The 21,958-nt window shown below is 36.7% G+C and overlaps 1 protein-coding gene across 3 annotated transcripts in view; it reads left to right on the top strand.

Annotated features, from left to right (window-relative positions):
• MOXD1 (monooxygenase DBH like 1) overlaps window positions 1-21,958 on the top strand; it is a 97,595-nt gene that overhangs the window by 17,752 nt on the left and 57,885 nt on the right. For all 3 annotated transcript variants that reach the window (XM_086316559.1, XM_086316558.1, XM_086316560.1), the window contains exons 2-4: window positions 9,168-9,314; window positions 11,468-11,635; window positions 11,801-11,884. In XM_086316559.1, coding sequence (XP_086172685.1) covers window positions 9,168-9,314; window positions 11,468-11,635; window positions 11,801-11,884 — 399 coding nt within the window. The remainder of the gene's footprint in view (window positions 1-9,167; window positions 9,315-11,467; window positions 11,636-11,800; window positions 11,885-21,958) is intronic.

Here is a 21,958-nt window from a genome sequence, read left to right as displayed (position 1 = left end):
GACATCCTGGAGTGTGAAATCAAGTGAGCCTTAGGAAGCATCACTACAAAAAAATCTAGTGGAAGTGATAGAATTCCAGCTGAGCTATTTCAAATCCTAAAAGATGATGTTGTCAAAGTGCTGTAATCAATATGCCTGCAAATTTGGAAAACTCAACAGTCACCACAGGATTAAAAAAGGTCAGTTTTCATTCTAATCCCAAAGAAAGGCAGTGCCAAAAAATGTTCAAACTACTGCACAACTGCACTCATTTCACATGCTAGCAAAGTAATGCTCAAAATCCTTCAGGCTAAGTTTCAATAGTATGTGAACTGAGAACTTCCAGATGTTCAAGCTGGATTTTGAAAAGACAAAGGAACCAGAGATCAAATTGCCAACATCCACTGTATCAAAGAAAGAGCAAGAGAATTCCATAAAAATATCTAGTGCTTCATTGACTAAGATAAAGCCTTTGACCGTGTGGATCACAACAAACTGGAAAATTCTTCAAGAGATGGGAATACTAGACCACCTTACCTGCCTCCTGAGAAACCTGTATGCAGGCCAAGAAGCAACAGTTAGAACCAGACCTGGAACTATGGGCTGGTTCAAAATTGGGAAAGGAGTACATCAAGTACATAACTTACATGCAGAGCACATTATGCAAAATTGCAGGCTGGATGAAGCACAAGCTGGAATCAAGATTGCCAGGATAATTATCAATAACCTCATATATACAGATGACACCACCCTTATGGCAGAAAGCAAAGAGGAACTAAAGAGCCTCAATGAGAGTGGAAGAGGAGAGTGAAAAACTGGTTTAAACTCAACATTCACAAAATGAAGACCATGGCATCTGGTCCCATCACTTCATGGCAAATAGATGGGGAAACAGTGGAAACAGTGTCAGACTTTATTTTCTTGGGCTCCAAAATCACTGCAGATGGTGACTGTGGCCATGAAATTTAAAAACACTTACTCCTTGAAAGAAAAGCTATGACAAACGTAGACAGCATATTAAGCAGAGATGTTACTTTGCCAACAAAGGTCCATATAGGCAAAGCTATGATTTTTCCAGTAGTCATGTATGGATGTGAGAGTTGGACCATAAAGAAGGCTGAGTGCCAAAGAATTGATGCTTTTGAACTATGGTGTTGGAGAAGACTGTTGAGAGTCCCTTGGACTCCAAGGAGATCCAACTAGTCAATCCTAAAGGAAATTAGTCCTGAATATTCACTGGAAGGACTGATGCTGAAACTGAAGCTCCAATACTTTGGCCACCTAATGCAAAGAACCTACTCGTTAGAAAAGACCCTGATACTGGGAAAGATTTGAAGACAGGAGGAGAAGGGGACAACAGAGGATGAGACGGTTGGATGGCATCACCAACTCAATGGAATGAGTTTTAGCAAGCTCCAGGAATTGGTGAAGGACAAGGAAGTCTGGCGTCCTGCAGTCCATGGGGTTGCAAAGAGTCAGACATGACTGGGTAACTGAACAACAGCAACCACAGTGGTTGAGAAGATAATGCTGTGCCTAGAATATATTGCATGCTACACAGGAATGGAAATAGAGGAATAAGAATTTGGAGAGGGAATGATCACTTCCAGTTGGAATGATTAGAGAAAACTCTGTAGAAGAATCATGAGTCTTGGAGAAAGGAAGCTTTTCAATGCAGTTGTTTCAATGGGTGGAGGTAGTGGTGAATATGTCAGTGAGGTGAAGACAGTGGGGGAGATAGAGAGGAAGAATATGAACAAAAGCAAAAGGCTGGGCAAAGGCAGAAAATTGTGTGTATGTGTGCTCAGTTACTCAGTCTTGTCTGACTCTTTGTGACCCTATGGACGGTAGCTTGCCAGGTTCCCCTATCCATGGGATTTTCCAGGAGGATGCTAGAGTAGGTTGCCATTTCCTACTCCAGGTGATCTTCCTGACCCAGGGATCTAATCCAGGACTCCTGCATTGGCAGGCAGATTCTTCACTGCTGAGCCACCAAGATTTGAAGGGAATAATAAATAGATAATAGAAATTATGTGGTGAGATTAATGATAGACACCCTGGAAAACCAGGCTAAACTTTAGAGAAATTTGAATCTAAATTATAGAACTTAGTACTCTATACTGTTAAATAAAATGTAATGGCATGTTGAGAGTGATTTTCAAGGAAGAGCTTGACAAAAATATGGAGTAATAGAATCTGAACTTAGAAACTGAATGGAGCAGAGGTAAAGGTGGGTTATTTTTGAAAATGAGGAATCGATAGGACCGGGGATTATCTGTGGAGTTTTGAGTAATAAAGGAAGAAGTTAATAATACTGATTTTTGAATTTTGATTTTGAATTCACCTTATAGGTAAAAGGTGAATACAATTTTAATCTTACATTTGAAATGAAAGTAAAGAATTCCGAGTAATGGTATCCAATGGACTTTTGGATATATGGTACTAAATAAGGGTAATGATTAGAAACTCTTGGAGAAGATGAGATTACCAAAGGATGAAATATGAAAACACAGTAGTGTAATGTCAAGGACAGAACTTTGATGACTTAGTTCAGGAATGGGAATAATAGAGACAAACTGTCAGAGGTGGACAACCAACGATGGACCTTTCTGAAAGTGAGGAGGTGGATATCCTTGCCTTATCCCAGGACTTTCTTGTTCCCATACTTAGTGGGGAAGAATTCAGTCTTTCATCATTAAATGTGATGTTATTAAGTTTGTATGCTTGCATGTTAAGTCGATTCAGTCTTGTCTGACTCTTTGCGACCTTGTGAACTGTAGCCCTTAGGGCTCCCCTGTCCATGAGATTCTCCAGGAAGGAGTACTGAAGTGGGTTGCCATGCTCTCCTCCAGGGGATCTTTCTGACCCAGGGATCGAACCCACCTCTTTCATGTCTCCTGCTGGTAGGCGGGTTCTTTACCACTAGTGTGACCTGGGATGCCCTGAGGTTTTGTAGACTCTTCCCTCATAGCTTAGCTGTTAAAGAATCCGCCTGCAATGCAGGAGACCCCGGTTCGATTCCTGCATCAGGAAGATCTGCCAGAGAAGGGATAGGCTACCCACACCAGTATTCTTGGGCTTCCCTGGTGACTCAGCTGGTAAAGAATCCACCTGCAATATGGGAGACCTGGGTTCGATCCCTGGGTTGTGACGATCCCCAGAAGAAGGGAAAGGCTACCCACTCCAGAATCTGGCCTGGAGAATTCCATGGACGGTATAGTCCATTGGGTCGAAAAGTGTCAGACATGACTGAGTGACTTTTACTTTTACTTATAAGGTTGAGGAAATACCTTCTATTGCTAGTTTACTGAGAGATTTTACCATGGATAAATGTTTCAAATAGGTTTATGTATTTATTGAGATCATTGCATGGTTTTTTTTTTTTAGACTTTGATATATTGAGTTGCATTGATATTTTCTAATATTGAACCAACTCTGAATGACCATAATACAGTATCCTTTTTTAAAAAAATATCACTATGTTCTACTTGCTGTTACATATTTTTAAGAAAACTTGCACTTTGGCCTATGAGAGGTCATGATCTTTGTTTTTTTTATAATGTCTTTGATTTTGGTATTAGGGTAAGTGAAGTGAAGTGAATTGAAGTCGCTCAGTCATGTCTGACTCTTTGCGACCCCAGGGACTGTAGCCTACTACTCCTCCATCCGTGGGATTTTCCAGGCAAGAGTACTGGAGTGGGTTGCCATTTCCTTCTCCAGAGGATCTGCCTGACCCAGGGATCGAATCCAGGTCTCTCTCACTGTAGGCAGACTCTTTACTGTCTGAGCCACCAAAAAGTGAGTTAGGAAGTATTCCCTCCTCTTTTCTCTTCTGGAAGAGTTTGTGAAAGATTGATATTACCTCTTCCTAAAATATTTGGAGAAATTCCCAGTAAAATACATTTTGGCTTAGAATTTTCCTTGTAGGAAAGTTTTTACCCCTAGGTTAGACTATAGGCCATTGAGTGTCTTTTTTTTTTTTTTTTAACATTTTAATATATTTATTTTTAGTTGAAGGATGATTGCTTTAAAATATTGTATTGGTTTCTGCCATATATCAACACAAATTATCCTCCCTCTTGAATCTCCCTCCCACTTTGCACCCTATCCCACCCCTCTGCTGCTGCTAAGTTGAGTCAGTCGTGTCCAACTCTGTGCGACCCCACAGACGGCAGCCCAACAGGCTCCTCTGTCCCTGGGATTCTCCAGGCAAGAATACTGGAGTGGGTTGCCATTTCCTTCTCCAAGGCATGAAAGTGAAAAGTGAAAGTGAAGTCGCTCAGTCGTGTCCACCCCTCTAGGTTGTAACAGAGACTTGGTTTGAGCTCCCTGAGTCATACAGAAAATTTTCACTGGCTATTGGTTTTACGTAAGGCAGTACATATGTTTCCATGCTGCTCTCTTCATCGTCCCACCCTGTCCTTCCCCACAAGTCTGTTCTTTATGTCTTCATTGCTGCCCTGCAAACAGGTTCATCAGTACTATCTTTCTAGATTCTATATATATGCATTAGTATATGATATTTGTTTTTCTCTTTCTGGCTTACTTCACTCTGTATAATAAGCTCTAGGTTCATCCACCTCATTAGAACTGACTCAAATGTATTTCTTTTTATGGCTGAATAATGTTCCATTCTCTGTATGTACCACAGCTTCTTTATCCATTCATCTATCAGTGGACATCTAGGTTGCTTTCATGTCCTAGGTATTGTAAATAGTGCTGCAATGAACCTTGGGGTACATGCTCCTTTTTCAGTTATTGTTTTCTCAGGGTACACGCTGAGTAGTGGGATTCTTGGAACATATGGTAGTCTTTTCCTAGTTTTTAAAAGAATCTCCATATTGTCCTCCATAGTGGTTATATCAATGTACATTCCCACCAATAGGGCTAAAGCAGTCCCTTTTCTCCACCCTCTCCAGCATTTATTGCTTGTAGATTTTGGATGGTGGCCGTTCTGACTGTGTGAGGTGATACCTCATTGTAGTTTTCATTTGCATTTCTCTAATAATGAGAAACGCTGAGCATCTTTTCATGTGTTAATTAGCCATCGTCTTTGGTGAAATTTCTGTTTAGGTCTTCTGCCTACTTTTTGATTGTGGCGTTTGTTATCCTGGTATTGAGTTGCATGAGCTGTTTGTATATTTTGGAAATTAATCCTTTGTCAGTTGTTTCGTTTGCTATGATTTCCTCCCATTCTGAGGGTTGTCTTTTCACCTTGTGCAGTTTCCTTTGCTGTGCAAAAGCGTCTAAGTTTAATGAGTTCCCATTTGTTTATTTTTGTTTTTATTTCCATTATTCTAGGAGGTGGGTCATAGAAGATCTTGCTGTGATTTATATCATAGGGTGTTCTGCCTATGTTTTCCTCTAAGAGTTTTATAGTTTCTGGTCATTAAGAGTATCTTTTATTAAATACATTTTTCTGGTTTGTGTTCTTCAAGTACTTTGTCTGTTTCTCACCTAAATTGTTCAAGCTTTTCCCATCAAAGTGTATATAAAATTATTAACCCTTTGATGTCTGTAGGATCTATTGTAATATTTCTGTTTCATGTCAGTTACTTTTTGCTTTCTGTTTGTTTCATCTCTTTGTTTTTTATTTCTCTTTTCCTGCTTTGAGATTGATTTTTATGATGCCATTAAGTGATATAATATTTAGAATAGACAGAAGGCAAGATATAGCTCACATGTATATCATAACTGAAATTCTCTCAGTGAAGGGAAAAGTCTGATCAAAAGCTGAGGGCGGGAAAATGTTGGCATCTTATATAGAGAGGGTTTAGAATATTTGTTCTAGGAGATCTCCCAGGAATAGTAAGAGATTAGCTTGTGGGTTTTTAAGTAAGTAAACATGTACTGATAACACTATTTGGGTAATTAAGGTGTACTCTGATCAAATCTGAAGATATGTCTCCAAACAGACCCGAAAAATTGAAAAATGAGGAAAAAAAATTGTAATGGAATTACAGTGGTGATTAGGCTATTTCACATTTCAACCTTATATAAAGAAAGCTCAGTACCGAAGAATTGATGCTTTTGAACTGTGGTGCTGGAGAAGACTCTTGAGAGTCCCTTGGACTACAAGGAAATCCAACCAGTCAATCCTAAAGGAAATCAGTCCTGAATATTCACTGGAAGAACTGATGCTGAAGCTGAAACTCCAATACTTTGGCCACCTGACATGAAGAACCGACTCATTGGAAAAGACCCTGATGCTGGGAAAGATTGAAGGCAGAACGAGAAGGGGACACCAGAGGATGAGATGGCTGGATGGCATCACCGACGCGATGGACATGAATTTGAGTAGGCTCTGGGAGTTGGTGATGGACAGGGAAGCCTGGCGTGCTGCATGCAGTCCATGGGGTTGCAGAGAGTCAGACATGACTGAATGACTGAACTGACTGAACTGTACGTTTCAACCTTAGTTTTATTCAAACCCACTTATGTTTTCCCTTAGTGAGGTTGAAGATACCAACTTCTTTTGGACAAACACACTTTTCCAGACGTGTATAACTTTGACATAATTGACAGCCGTCTTTTCTGAACATTGAACACTCAGTGGTTCGATGAGTGCTCACAGTGCAGATGAGCTCAAGGGACTTTCAGTAAGACCTGAATGAGCTTTCTCCCCCTTTCTCATAGTTCAGTTCTCCTTTACTTTTCGCTTTTCTTCTTTTCACAGCTATTTCTCATAGTTAAGTTATCTGAAAAACCAGAAAAAGGTGGAATAACTGAAAAGAATTGGTTTTGGTGAGTGGAAATAAAACAAATGGAAAATTGGCAAGCCAGCTGGGTATTTTGTGGTACTAAGGCTTTGGAAACATATTTGCAAAACTCAGATAATTATTCTACTCTTTGAACTGATTGCATTTTGTATTGTATTCTGTTTGTTTGCAAAAACCGTGATTGCTTCAATCATGTAATGTAATGTGAGCTTGGTGTAAAGACAGTCAGTTTATCTAAATCTCTCATCCACAGGCATTGTTATTTCATTTATATACTGAAAATCTATGTGATCAAAAGTGAGAAAAGCATGGTTATCATTGGAATATTTCATTTGAATTGCTTTCACAATTACAGCTGGTACATTTTTGACAGACCCTGACTTTAGCAGTAGAAAAAGTAACACTTTATATGAAAAAATACTTGATGTATATAGTTCTGTAGGCAGAAGTATTTAAACTAACGCATCCTTTTCCAGCAGTGGCCACTGTGGTGTAGAACAGTGAAGGAGGCTCAGACCAAACTGCCTGAGCTGCAGCACTGGCTTTACCACTTACTACCTGTATGATTCTGGCCTAGCTGCTTACTTCTTTGTGCTTCAGTGAAACAGGAACATCATTTTGTCTCATAGCCTTGATATGAAGATTAAATGAGCTAATACATGTAATATGCTTAATCTGGTGCATAGAATGTACTCAGTATGTTGTCATTGTTACCAGAGTGAAGTTAGTTAGGGTCTGTGCATCACCAATAATGTGAGATTTGAACAATGTCAGGATGTGGTACCCTGAATGTCAAGCTTACATACACTAGATAGCTACCTTAGAAAAGTGCTAGGAATAAAAACGCTAAATGCCATCCATTTGAGAATGACCATTTCTTGTTCTTTTTTTTTTTTTTCACTCTTAAACGTTTAAGTGTATAATTACCAAGAACAAGGACATTCTCTTACATAACCATGATAATTGATGTTAGGTCATTTAACATTGTTATAATACTATTATCCATATCCTAGAGTATGACAATTATAGACAACTTAAAGTTTTTCTCTTGTACAACAGTATTTTCTCTGTCAAGCATGCAATCATTTCTTCAAATGTAATTTTAGTGTTATTAAAACTAGTTGTAATTTTATTTCAGCATGTATATTCTAAATCAATTCTTTGTGATTTATCAGACATAAAATACCATTATATGCTGAAAAACCAGTATAATTATGGCAAATTTTATATCTTCTATAAGTAATAAGAATGAACAACATGATTTTTATAACTCTTAACATAGAAAGCCAGTGGTAAAAAGCATAGAGAATATTTTGGGGAAAAACTACTCTAATTGCAAAAGAGGGAAGAAGATTGGCATTGAGTGAGCTCTAACTATGGTTGGCATTTTTTCCCTTATATACTATTTCATGTATTTATCTTTCAAAATTCATACAAAAAGTATGTATTATCTCAATTTTATTTTATTTCCTTTTTTAAAGATTTTATTAGTGTGGACAATTTTTAAAGTCTTTATTGAATTTGTTACAATATTACTTCTGTTTTATGTTTTATTTTTATTTGGTCACGAGGCATGAGGGATCTTAGCTCCTCCACCGGGGATCGAACCCATACCCCTTGCACTGGAAGGTGAAGTCTTAACCACTGGACCATCAAGGAAGTCCCTATCTCAATTTTATTAATGCTAGAACAAAAGTTCTGAGTTCGATTTCAACAATTCGTTAACATTTTTGGAGTAGAACTGGGGGGCTCAGATCCTAATTATCTGATTCAAAGCCTATGTGATTTCCATTGCATCTGTGTGCTTCTAAGAAGTGATCTTACACCATTGAACTAGTTTAGTATGAGAATTATAGCTGAACCATCAAAACAAAACATCTCTAGTTTTTCACTATCTTGTAATTCAACTAGAGTAATTTCTTTCCATATTATCCCACTGCATTTCATTTTAATAAATGTATGTCATTAAAGCTCATACTAAAAAACCCTATAACCTTAGCCTGAGTCTCCTTGCTTTTAGAAGTGCAGAAGGTAAGCACCGTAAAATGTAATAGTGGAAAAAGTGCTGGTACCGGGCCTGGTCCTGGTTTTACTATGAACTAGTTATTCATTTCACTTTGGAGCAAGTCATTTCCCTGTGTTGAAGTTCTTTTCATCTGTAGAAGGAGGAAAAAGTACTCAGTGATTACTCATTCCAGCTCTTTCAATACTCTCTGTTGTAAATCCACACTGCCTTTTCCTGAAGGGCCAGAAGTTCAAATATGGATTTGTTTCCTAGGGAACTGTCCCTAGGGAGAATACTCCAGCCCCTTGGAAATTCCCAGGACTTAAAAAATGACTGTAAATACAGGATTTTGTAATGAGCAAACCAGAATTATTTTTCAACGTTATATGTATATGCTCTTAATCTAAATTCTTTTCACTCTGAATTTAGAATAGCTGGGTTTTCCTTTTTCATATTTTCCACAGGATTATTTTACAAATGCAAACAGAGAATTGAGAAAAGATGCTCAGCAAGATTACCACCTAGAATATGCCATGGAAAATAGTACACACACAGTAATTGAATTTACCAGAGAACTGCATACGTGTGACATAAATGACAAGAGTATATCGGTAAGAAGTCTATCAGTAAATGCATGCATGAACAGATTGTACATTTACAGTTGGGAAATACTTTGCAGAATAAAAAATATTTAAAAATAACCCTTAGCAACAAAGTCACATAATCTTTTGGGAATATTTTTGAATTCTCCTTAGAAGCCATGGATTGGGGTGGGGGGGGCCACCTATGACTATAAACTTCAATAAAGGCAGTTTTTGTGTGAATCTAAAACTTGGAAGAGTTGCTTAAAGTATGTGTGATTTTATCTATAAAAGATTGTAGCTTCTTTATAAAGTTTGAAAATAAGCAATTGATAAAGGTTGGAAGAAATCATATTACATAAGAGAGAATTATGATACTAAATACTAGGCTATAATTCATCTGAATTGTTACTGATTCACTTTTGTGAATTTCTGAAGTCAAGATGAATAGTAGACTGATGAAAATTGCCTGTCAACATGTTATACAAGATTTGTTATTGTCAGGCATCATGCAAAAATTAACATCTTTGTGCATATGCAAATTAAATATTTAGAGGATCTATAATTCATGTGGTACTTTGAAACTTTCCATGAATTTCTGAAACCAATTTCATTTTGTATAGACCAACAAGATTACCTTTTTTTTTTAATTGTAATTCATAACTTTAAAAATGGAAATGTAAAAATCTGAGGCAGTTTTGATTAACATTCTGCATAAAGAGTAAAAGAGGAAGAAAAATGTGTGCAACAACAAGGACCACTTTTATGTAATATACAGTGCTCTTATACTTTAACTGTAATAATAATTATAGTCATTTGACTTATTAAGAAATAATATAACTTTTAAAATGAATAGCTTTTGTTTTGTTGTTTATTTTCTTTTTTTAGAATAAATTTATTTATTTTAATTGGAGGCTAATTACTTTACAATATTGTATTGGTTTTGCCATACATCGACATGAATCTGCCACAGGTATACACGTGTTCCCCATCCTGACCCCCCTCCCACCTCCATCCCCATACCATGCCTCTGGGTCATCCCAGTGCACCAGCCCTGAGCATCCTGTATCATGCATCAAACCTGGACGGGCGATTCATTTCACGTATGATAATATACATGTTTCAATGCCATTCTCCCCAATCATCCCACCCTCGCCCTCTCCCACAAAGTCCAAAAGACTGTTCTATACCTCTGTGTCTCTTTTGCTGTCTCATATAAGGTTATCGTTACCATGTTATTTATTTGCAATGTTCTCATTATAAAGATCTGACAAAGGCATCTTTATGTGTGGGGTACTAAACTATTTTTTTATATCCCAGCACACCCTCCCCGCTGCCCCACCACCCTTTGGGCAACCAGTTTCACCTGACAGCACTTTTCCTAGTTGGAATGCCTCAGTCCCTTGAAAATTCCCAGAGTTCATGAAATGATTACACCTAGATTCTACGATAACAAACAACCCAGAATCAGAAGTTCCTCTTGCATTTCCACTTTCTCTAAATTCATACATGTGACTGGCCTAGAGTCTAGGAAAAATCTATTGTGAAAATTAAAATCCTGACCTGGGAAGTCATTTTAACTTTCATTATATTTATTTGTTTTCTTTAAAATGTTCCATAGCATTGAAACAGGTTTTAATTATCCTAAACTCCTGCTACTTAACAAGAGTAATTACCTGGTAACTACTAGTTTGTTTTCAGTGTTTGGAGTTTTTGCATGACAATGATTTACTGTTGCTATCAGCATGAAAGGATAACTACTAAGTCACTTGTCCTTCATTCTATTGGGTTGACCACAAAGTTCACCTGGGTTTTTCTGTTAACAATTTACTATAAACCCAAACAAATTTTTTGACCAACCCAATGTTTTGGAACATATTATCTTGCAAATATAACATATATATCATATAACATATATAAAACATATATCTTGCATAATATCTTCCAAAATATGTTTTGGAATATTTTATCTTGAAGAGATGATTTCTTTCAAAAAGGAACTCATCTATTTGGATTTTTAAGACTTAATCAAATCAATTAAGTGAGAGACCATATTGAGACCCTGAATGTCATGCTCTTTTCTTTGCTTCTGTATCCTGCTTTAGGTAGCATTCATTAAACTCAATTCAATGGTAAAGAAAGTGCTGTCATGAGACATAACCCTACCCATTTCTGTTCACCAGGAGAGCACAGTAAGGGTGATCTGGGCCTACCACCATGAAGATGTGGGAGAAGCAGGTCCCAAGTACCATGAATCCAATCGTGGTACCAAGAGTCTGCGGTTACTGAATCCTGAGAAAACCAGTATGTTGTCTACAGCCATACCATACTTTGACCTGGTCAATCAAGACGTAAGTTTTTTTGTTTTCAGGTTTTTATGATTCTAGGGATGGGTTTATTGAAACCGTATAATAGTTGTGTTTCATTTTTTTACTTAAATTATTGTTTTTAATAGAATGTCAAGCCAATATGACTTTTGTCCCCTTCTCCTTTTTATTTATTTATTTTTAAGATAGGTTTCCATCCCAAACAAAGGTACAACATACTGGTGCCAAATGTTTAAGATTCCTATGCTCCAGGAAAAGCATCATGTCATAAAGGTATGTGATTCACGCACAAGCTAAACTTAATTTGTATGAATGGAGGAGAAATTGTTCTTAAAATGAAAATAATAAATTTATAGAAATGATTTTCAGTTATTCAAAAGTTACTTAGAGAGCAAGAAATCGGCTTATCTGAATCACCCACTGTCCTAAAAGTCACTGAATTTAGCAAGAAACTTGGGTTGTAGCTAGTATTTTATGTTTTGTCTCCTAATTTTATATGCTTAAAGGTTAAAGTTTTGGGATGCATTTGTACACCTCTGGTTATTTCTGAGGTAACAGTTCAACAATTAGAATTTTTGGAATTACAATTTAAAATAATATATTTGTATATCAATAAATTCTATCCAGGAAGTTTACATTTCCCTCAAATATTGTTTCATAATATCTGCTTCAGTGATATTTGGCAAAACTAATACAATTATGTAAAGTTTAAAAATAAAATAAAATTAAAAAAAGAAAATACTGCATATTTTCATTAAAGTAATTGTTACAGTATTTTTTTTGAAAATAGGAAAATGAGAAAATTGTAGTGAATTTCTATAGTATTGAAAAACACAGAATTGGGTAATAAAGCTAATTTGCCTGTGGCATCTAATTCTTATCTAATTCTCACTTCCTTCAGGGATAGGTCTCCCAAAACTTACATCTAGTTAGTGAATGAATAGGTATTTTTAAAAACTTAGAGGTCCTTGGCTCTGTGCTAGGAATTGTTGGGAAATTCCATAGAGGTTGAATATATGATCCATGCTCTCAAAGAACCTACAGTGAGATTGTGGGAGATGTGGACAAGACACAAGAAGGAATAAGATAGAATTACACAATGTACACAAAATACTGCAGACAGTCAGAAGGCCAGCTACTGCTGACTTTTTGTCGTCCCCTAGACTATGTGAACTCTGGGAGTTGGTGATGCACAGGGAGGCCTGGCGTGCTGCAATTCATGGGGTCGCAGAGTTGAACACAACTGAGCGACTGAACTGAACTGAGACTATGTGGTAAAGCAGTGTAGATACAAGAAAGGGAGAAGCTTCTAGATTCTAGAATCTAGAAGGAAACATGCAGGTTTAAAGAGCTCTTATATGGTCTCTTTATGTAGTCTCAAGTAAGTCACTCTGGGGTAATAATGCTGCCTGTCCTTGTTTCCTCATCCGTGAAAAGGCAGTCAGTCATTCCATTTTTCCTGCCAACCTCAAAGCATTCTGGCAGAGATGGAAACATTGAGCACGTTCTATAAAGTGATTTAAATTTGTTAATTTCTAATATATTTCTCCAGTGGCACAAATCTGCCTTTTGTTTATAGAATGACTCATAACTACTTAGAGAGGCAAGAGGAGTAGGTTGGAGAATGATTATTGAATTAAATAAGTAGTCCTAAATATTTGTAGGATATTTTTACCATCAAATTTACCAACAGTGTGACTGTGGATGAGTCATTCACCTCCATGCAGTGTTAGTTTCTGTTTTTTGCTTGTGAAAGGAGAATGCAGATTCTAGTCTTATATGCTTAATATTAATAGTGCCTGAGTGCTTCCCTTAAACCAATGAAAAGCCTTTCTCAGAAAAGAGAATGTTATGCATGCTGTGTGTCACTCTAGAAAATTGAACTGGAACCTGGCTTAAAGGTCAAGTATAAAACTATTGGTTAAGCACATGTTTCACAAAACAGGTCCTTGATTCATTTTTCAGCAAATGTTAATTGATAGGATGTGAAGTTCTTAACCACTTACATAAATGCATTTTTTTTCTTGTTTTTATTAATGCTAGTAATTAAGTTGAATGAAATAAAAACAACTGTCTACACTTAAGGGATGGCAGTATATGTTCTGACCCTCTGTGTAAGGTATTTGCTTGGTACTTCATCTGAGAATTCTTAGTTTTCCCATTACAAGCATATTATAGTAATGCTCAGCTATGTGTGCATCTATTATCTAAGGATATGCTTAGAATTAAGTACTTTTGGGTTCACATTGCTGTTTCAAAAGTATAAAGAGGAATCTCAGTGACTTGAAAGACTTTGGAAATCTTTTTTTTTTTTCATGTTTGAAGATCTGTAAGAGGACAAAAATTCTTTACCCTGAACAAGAGGGGTTTTGAGTGAGGGAGGGTAGCAGATTGGTGAGCAGAGCTTATACAAACTTTTGTGGTTGCAGGGCAGAAAGTTGGTGACTAAAATTTAAACTCAATTACTTCTCATGAATGGGGCTCCCTTGTTGCCTTAGTGGTAAAAAGTCTGCCTGCCAATGCAGCAGATGCATGTTTGATCCCTGGGTTGGGAAGATCCCCTTCAGGAGGAAATGGCAACTCATTCCAGTATTCTTGCCGGAAAATCTCATGGACAGAGGAGCCTGGTCGGCTATAGTCCATAGGGTCACAAAGAGTCGGACATGACTTAGCGACTGAACAACACACACAAAAAATTATTTGCTACTAAAAGTATGAAATAATAAGGTAAGTTATTTGTAAAATTATAAAATAAGAAAGGAAAATAACAATCTACAGGAAAGATTGGGTTATGATATAAATTATTGATGGTTCCAGTTCACTTGTGATTCCATTTTACTGATTTATATTTTGATGATAGCAAACAAAGTTGAAAATTATGACTTGAAAATGTTGATGTTGTCTGATGCATATACAGAGATTGTGAAAAAAAAATTCTTGGTAAATTATATTAAAACCACACTTCTCATAGGAGATCATCTCTGTGATTCCTTCTTGAGATTCACCCTCCAGCTCATCTCTTCATATTTAAGCATGACCCTATTTGAGCTTTGCCAAATAGGTGACATTACCCCATATTTAAAATTTTTTAGAGGAAGTGATTCTTTCCATTCTCTTTTGTTGTTGTTCAGTCGGTCAGTCATGTTCAACTCTGCGACCCCATGGATGCATCATGTCAGGCTTCCCTGTCCTTCACTATCTCCCACTCCCGGAGCTTGCTCAAACATGTCCATTGAGTCGGTGATGCCATCCAACAATCTCATCCTCTTGTTGTCCCCTCCTCATCCTGCCTCTACTCTCTTTAGTCGGTATAATATCATTATCACAATTAATAATTGGATATACTCTGCTAGATGCTGGGGCTATCAGTTTTTTTGAGGAGCTTTTCGTGTCAGTGGATTCTCCCCATAAACTAAACTCCTCATTCATCTGTTTAAATCTGATGTCTTAATCAATTTAATAAATAGTTGTTGATGGCTTATTGTGTTAAAGAGGAGGAAAAAGAAAAACATCCAGGTTGAATCATCATCCTTAGTCATCTCCCCTTAAAGGAGATGTCTCCCTAGTAGGAAGGCAGTAGGTGGGTTCTGCATTTGGATGGGCCAGATTTGAATCCTTCTTTCCATTAGTCATAGAACAGCAGGAAAGTTATTCATCAGGTACGTAAAACTCAGTTTCACTATTTAAATAGAAATAGTGCTTTCCTAATGGTATTGTTTAGAATAAAGATTAAATGACAGGCTTAAAAAAATTTTATTAGCACTTGCTACAGTATCCAATACAGAGGACTCTTAATAAATTCAATTTCTATTATCAGTCTATGTATTTTCAGTTTTGCTCTCCAAACAACTTTTCATTGAAAACTGCTATTTTTGTCTGACGGCCCAGAAAAGGAAGAGCGTCATGCTAGAAGGTTGACTATTGCTGAGTTTTAAGAGAGGATTTCTTTTACTAGTTGTGTGATCATGGGCAAATTATTTACTGTCCTGTACCTCAGTTTTCTCATCTGGAGAAATGGACATACTAGTTCTCTAAGAGAGCTGTTATGACCATTAATCAAAGGAGTTTAATATTTGTAATTTAGAACAGTGCCTGGCACACAGCATTTGTTAAATAAAGTAGCTAAATAAAATTATGTTGATCACTAGTGATACACAGTTGCTAATCTGTTGAACATCTTGTTAGGTTTCTGGGTTCCTGTGGGATTCCAAACCAGCCAACCTTTTCCAGACAGAATTCTAAATAAAACCTGGATTGTCACTTATTTCATTTAGGCAGGCCACTCAGAACTTTCTGCTCTGGAAAAATTGAAATTGAGTGAAAAAAGCACTCTTATCTCTCTCTTCTTCAGCGGTAGACACAAGGAGGGAAATCCTATGCTTTCTACTTGCTACTGGACAGCATATCTTTTATTGCCATTAAATTAGAAGCTGCTGCTCTTTTCCGTTGGTGGCATTCATAAATCTGTGTGGTTTAATTTGGGGGAATGTTTCCTGGGATAAGGAAATCTAAGCACGATTGACACTGAATACCCATGAAATGTCCTTGAACCCAGAGTACTGTATACCCATGAAATGTCACTCAAAAATCAATTTTCCTATGCTAGACACACAGCATGAAACCGTGACTTTATACACGATATTAAATGAACACTGCTGCCCATTTTCACCATCACATTCATTCCTTCTTCTTTCTTAAATGAAAGGACACCATCAAATGGAAAATTTTAGCATTAACACATTCTGAAACATGTGTCTCTATTTCTGAAAATGTGTAAGACTTCAAAGCTAAATTTAGTAAAATGTGGGAATTCTCAGTGTCAAACTACATAATTTGACAACTGTTAGAGTGCTTTCTTCTCAGTCTACTTCCTTTTGTTCCCCCTGAAATGATATTTCAAAATATATTTTAACTGGTATGATTTTTCCCCCTGATAGAAATAGCATTTTGGTTTGTCATCAGGATGCTTTTACACGGACTCCATGCTTTAGTTCTCATTCTTTCACTGTGTGTTTACCTTCTGTTTCACTTTATTCTGTGGCAGACTAGTAGGTATTTATTATTGACCATTGACCGAACAATTGTTTGTATTTTCATCCATTTTCATTCCAACTCCATAGTACTTGTTCAGGTTTTCTGTTTCCCGTTTATCTTTTACTAATTTAACCATATTTCCTAAAGGCAAGCTTTGGCTTTTCAGATAGATTTATTTAGTATGTTGAAAAAAATTAATTTTAAAAGTATGCTTTGTGTAAAAATACTTTGCATTCCTCTTAAATAGTTTGCAACACTGTATTTGGTTATTTGGCTCAAACGGTAAAGCATCTGCCTACAATGCAGGAGACCGGGGTTCAATCCTTGGGTTGGGATGATCTCCTGGAGAAGGAAATGGCAACCCACTCCAGTATCTTGCCTGGAAAATCCCCTGGACGAAGGAGTCTGGTGGGTTACAGTCCATGGGGTCGCAAAGAGTCGAACATGACTGAGTGACTTCGCTTTCACTTTCCTTTCACTTTTCTTAACATCAGTGTATTACCATTGACATCTGTGAATTTTATCACGATTGACAAGACAGATGATTTTTGACCTTCTGGGAAAAAAAGATCATGTGGTAAAATCATAAGAATCCTCTTCTTTGGGATTTTGTCATCCAAAATTTACAAATACCAAAATAATTTTACCTTTATATCCAAATATATCTGAAATGTTATATATCTTTTATCTACCAGAGAAGAGTTGGAAGTACTTGGGTGTTTACTGTAACAGTCTGAAACTATAACTTGGAACAGAAGTTGGTAGGAGCACCGCCCCTAACAATAATGAATTGACTCAAAGTAGCACATTTTAAAGATTGTTGACTTAGATTCTCAGTGTTGCCAAGTTCTTTCTAGATCCTCTTGGGTTACATAGACTACAAAAACACTGGAGATTGTCTAGCTACATGGGTGTTCTTAATAGCCACTAGAGTGGAGGTAATTGAATTCACTTTGAAAGCATGTCTTTTCATGGAAGTGATTTATTGCTAACTCTGTCACTAATTAGCTTTCTGACCCTAGAGAAAGTACTTAACCTCGCCCTGATCCTCAAATTCCTTGTCTATAAGATAAAGGGATTGGACCAGATGATTTCAATTGGTTCTTTTTTACTTCTAAGTATCTATGACTTGCTGAAAACTAAAACTGAAATCTGTGTGGGGGTTTGGATGCCCTGTGGTGTGACTTCCTGTTACGCCTGATTCTCACCATCCCTGAGCAGGTGCTCCAGGGTGAAAATGCTTAGGACCCCATTGCCGCCTCTGATGTTAAAAGTCCTCCTTCTTAAAGTTAAAAGTCTCCTTCTTTAGTCCCTTGGTCATGGGCTCTCTTATTTTTTTTTTTTAATTAATTTTTATTGGAGTACAGTTGCTTTACAATGTTGTGTTAGTTTCTACCGTATAGCAAAGTTAATCAGCTTTATATATATATATCCCCTCTATTTGGGATTTCCTTTCCATTTAAGTCACCATAGAGCACTGAGTTCCCTGAGCTATTCAGTAGGTTCTCATTAGTTGTCTATTTTATAGATAATAGCAGTAGTGTGTATATGTCAATCCCAACCTCCCAATTCATCCCACCCCTTTCCCTCCCACCCCTTAGTGTTCATACGCTTGTTCTCTTCATCTGTGTCTCTATTTCTGCTTTGCAAATGAGATCATCTATACCATTTTTCTAGATTCTACATATATACACTAATATATGATATTTGTTTTTCTCTTTTTGACTGACTTCTCTCAGTATAACAGTCTCAAAGTCCATCCACATCTCTAACTCTTAGCATATATTCTGAGGCTTATGTTTCCATCTATAAAGAGGATAACAATAGTACTTGTCTCAAATGGTAGCTGTCATTACCAAATGAGACATTATGTGTAGAGTTCTTACGTGTTTGGCATATATTAGGTAGCTCAGTAAATACTAGCTGTATTCCCAGTTTACTTTGGTTTTCAGATACCTATAAATCTTGGAAATAATCCAAATAAAATAATTTAAATAAATAAACAATGAAATAAATCTACATATTGGGAATAATGTCCTTTTAAAAATAATAAGGATTGAAATTAAGAATGGCAGGGTGAGGAAGGCTCATAGGTTGGCACAGCGCCCACGATGGACTCTGGAGATAGGTAAGGGTTGTGTTCTAATTCAGTTTTTCATTAACTGAGTGATCCGGGCAAACTAAACTCTGTGTGCATCTTCAGTTGTGAGGCAGGAAAAATAATTTCCAGTAAAGATGAAATGATTACAAGTGAAAACACCTGTTCCATAATCGACTCATAATTGCTTGTTTTCTTCTCTTGCTGGGGATTATAGAGATGGATGACTATAAATTCATCTAGTATTTTCTCATACTTAAAGTCAGGATTGCCCTGAAATCATGGTAGGCAGTAAGTCTCTATTTTATTTTGACGAAAAGATTCCTTGGGAATTAGATTTCATAGCTTGCTTCCATTATTCTAAACCAAATGAAATCTAAGCTAATTTCCTCCTGTTCTTGTCTTACTAAGGATAAAAACCAGCTGGTGACTAACCTCTGGGAAATATTCTTTTACATTCTTAGATCGCCCATCAACTTTCCACTCTATGACCTTAAAAATTTTCCACAGACATAAAAAGATAGTTATTCTTCTTTGTTGCTCTTCTGCCACCCAACTCCACACCCAATCTACTATATTTTTTTTTTTTAAATAGTCCAAAAGTTTGGATTGCAGAATTGAAAAGCATTAGCTCATTTATTGATAATTATTGGCTATAAATGTTGGTAAATATTTTGATTAACAGCATTTCTTTTGAAATAGTATTAAGAAGGAATTCCCTGGTGGTTCAGTCATTAGGACTCTGTGCTTTCACTGCAGGGGCACAGGTTCCATCCCTGGTCAGGGGACCTAAGATCCATGCAGCCTTAGCAATAAATAAATAGAAATTTTTTAAAAAATGGAGTACTAAAATATTTAGATTGGATTCTAGCTGTTGATGGCACAATAAGATTAAGAAATGTGGAAATATTAATATATGAATGACTTTACTTATATACAAAGAAGTACATAAGTAAGATATTTTTTTGCTACTTGAGATATATTATCTTGTTGGATTTTCACAGCCTCCCTTTAACACCACTTTCCAGATGAACACAGTGAGGCATGGCATGCATAAAGAACTTGCTTAACATTACACAAGGTCTATGAAACAGAGGATAGATTAAACACAGGTCTTCATAGCAAAGCTAGTAGATCTTTCTCTCTACAATACTACTAGCCCAGGCATTATGGTTTTTCTGGGTGATCTATGCCAATGGGAGCCTCCCCAGTGCTCAGCGGTAAAGAATCCCCCTGCAATGCCGGAGACCCAGGTTCAATCCCTGGGTCGGGAAGATCCCCTGGAGGAGGTCATGGCACCCACTCCAGTATTCTTGCCTGGAGAATTCCCATGGACAGAGGAGCCTGATGGGCTACAGTCCATAGCATCTCAAGGAGTTGGACATGACTGAGTGACTGAGCACACATGCATGCATATGCCAATGAAACATAAATACTACTAGCCCAGGCCTTTCTAGGTGATATATGCCAATGGAACTTAATTTGAATAAGCTTCTCAGTATCCAGGCTGAGGATACTTTTGTATCCTATAAGATCTGTTCCTAGACAGAACCTTCCATAAATATCAGTATAAAGGTCCTGGGAACTGAGTTAGAAAAGATTTGCGTTAGGTTGACTAGGTGAAGGATTATGCTCGTGAGTACAATAAGGCACAGAATGTTAGATCTCTGAGATGATGTTAGGGAGAAAGGAACTGGAAATTATTTCAGCGGGAAGAAATGCTACCTGTCTTGTAGCATAAGGATAATTGGAAACAAGCCCATAGCCTTCTGTATAAGCTGAGTTACAGTCCTCTTTGGAATTAAGTGAAAAAAATGGTAATGACTTATTTTATTCTCTTTCACTGTATAAAAAGAGACTTGTGAGAAAAAAATACCAACATTTTCATCTGGAAGTTAAATGTATGGCAAAATGCCTAGAGAGCAAGGACCCTAAAAGCAAGAAGAGCCCTGTTGTTGGAGAGAGGTCTAGAAATGTTGGTCTCTCTGAATGACTTAAGAATCAGTCTGAGTGTGGGTTCTAATCCTGCAGTAAACATTGGTCAGCTGATCAGTCATGTGTCTGCATCACAGTGCTTCTCAAAAGATAGAGTTCACGTCAACAACACAACTCAAAGGCTATAAATCCATATAACTGAGAGATTGTCCTAAGTGATCTTGAACCCTTAAAATTCTATGGCTAGTTAAATATTGAAATTGAAAAAACTGGAAATGTATCAAATAAATGGATACATTCATAAAGTTTGTAAGATAAACTGTAATAAAAAGTTATGCTAAAAATTACAAAAGGAGTGAAGATAATTGTGTATATTTCCATGGGATATAACACACCAATTTTGCTTTGATGTCTGTTTTCAATGTAAGGAAATTGTATACATATCAAAACAGGATGTCATCCATTGATGACATCCTTTTTAATGCAACACTGAAATTTCTTACAGTTTTTATGAATGGAGCTTTTAGTAAAATGGCACTAGTCGTAAAGAATCTGCCTGCCAATGCAGGAGATGCAAGAGACACAGGTTCTGTCCCTGGAGCAGGAAGACCCTCTGGAGAAGGAAATGGCAACCCACTCCACTATTATCGCCTATAAAGTCCCATGGACAGAGGAGCTTGATGGGCTATGGTCCATGGGGTTGCAAAGAGTCAGACATGACTGAGTGACTGAACACATTACAACAGAAAAAATTATGTATGTTCTAGAAATTCAGTTTAAATAAGAGTTATTTACTATTCAAAGTTTATAAACTCAAATTAAAGAATAGCTTTATACAATCCTGATCAAGTGATAAAAGATTGCACTGTTGTGGATCGTTATCAAACCTTTCACTACATTTGAAATGAATGTATTTTTATGTCAAAAAATTCAGAATATACCTGATTTTAATAATATATATATTTTATGAAGAAGAAGATTATGCTCATATATCAAAAAAAGTTATGGTTGAGTCTTGCTTCATTGCATAATTGTTTTTGTTTTTCTAGATTCATAACCTAGGGTACACATTAGAACCATCTGGATAGAATCTTTAGGGATAGAGTCCAGACTTTTATGTTGCTGTCATTTGTACAAGTTCCCCGATGATCTTCAAACAAACCCCATGGTTGAGAACCAGTGTTTTATATTTATTAAAATTTCCCAGAAGACCATATTTAAATTATATTTTATAGCACCTAGTAAAGTGCTCTTCATATTACATAGCATCCATGCATATT

Source organism: Bos grunniens, chromosome 9 (assembly GCF_055505025.1).
Source record: "Bos grunniens cultivar Pamir isolate PY7600 chromosome 9, Bosgru_T2T1.0, whole genome shotgun sequence".
NCBI lineage: Eukaryota > Metazoa > Chordata > Mammalia > Artiodactyla > Bovidae > Bos > Bos grunniens.
The sequence above is the reverse complement of the archived record's forward strand: the minus strand, read 5'-3'. Positions and strand labels throughout refer to the sequence as shown.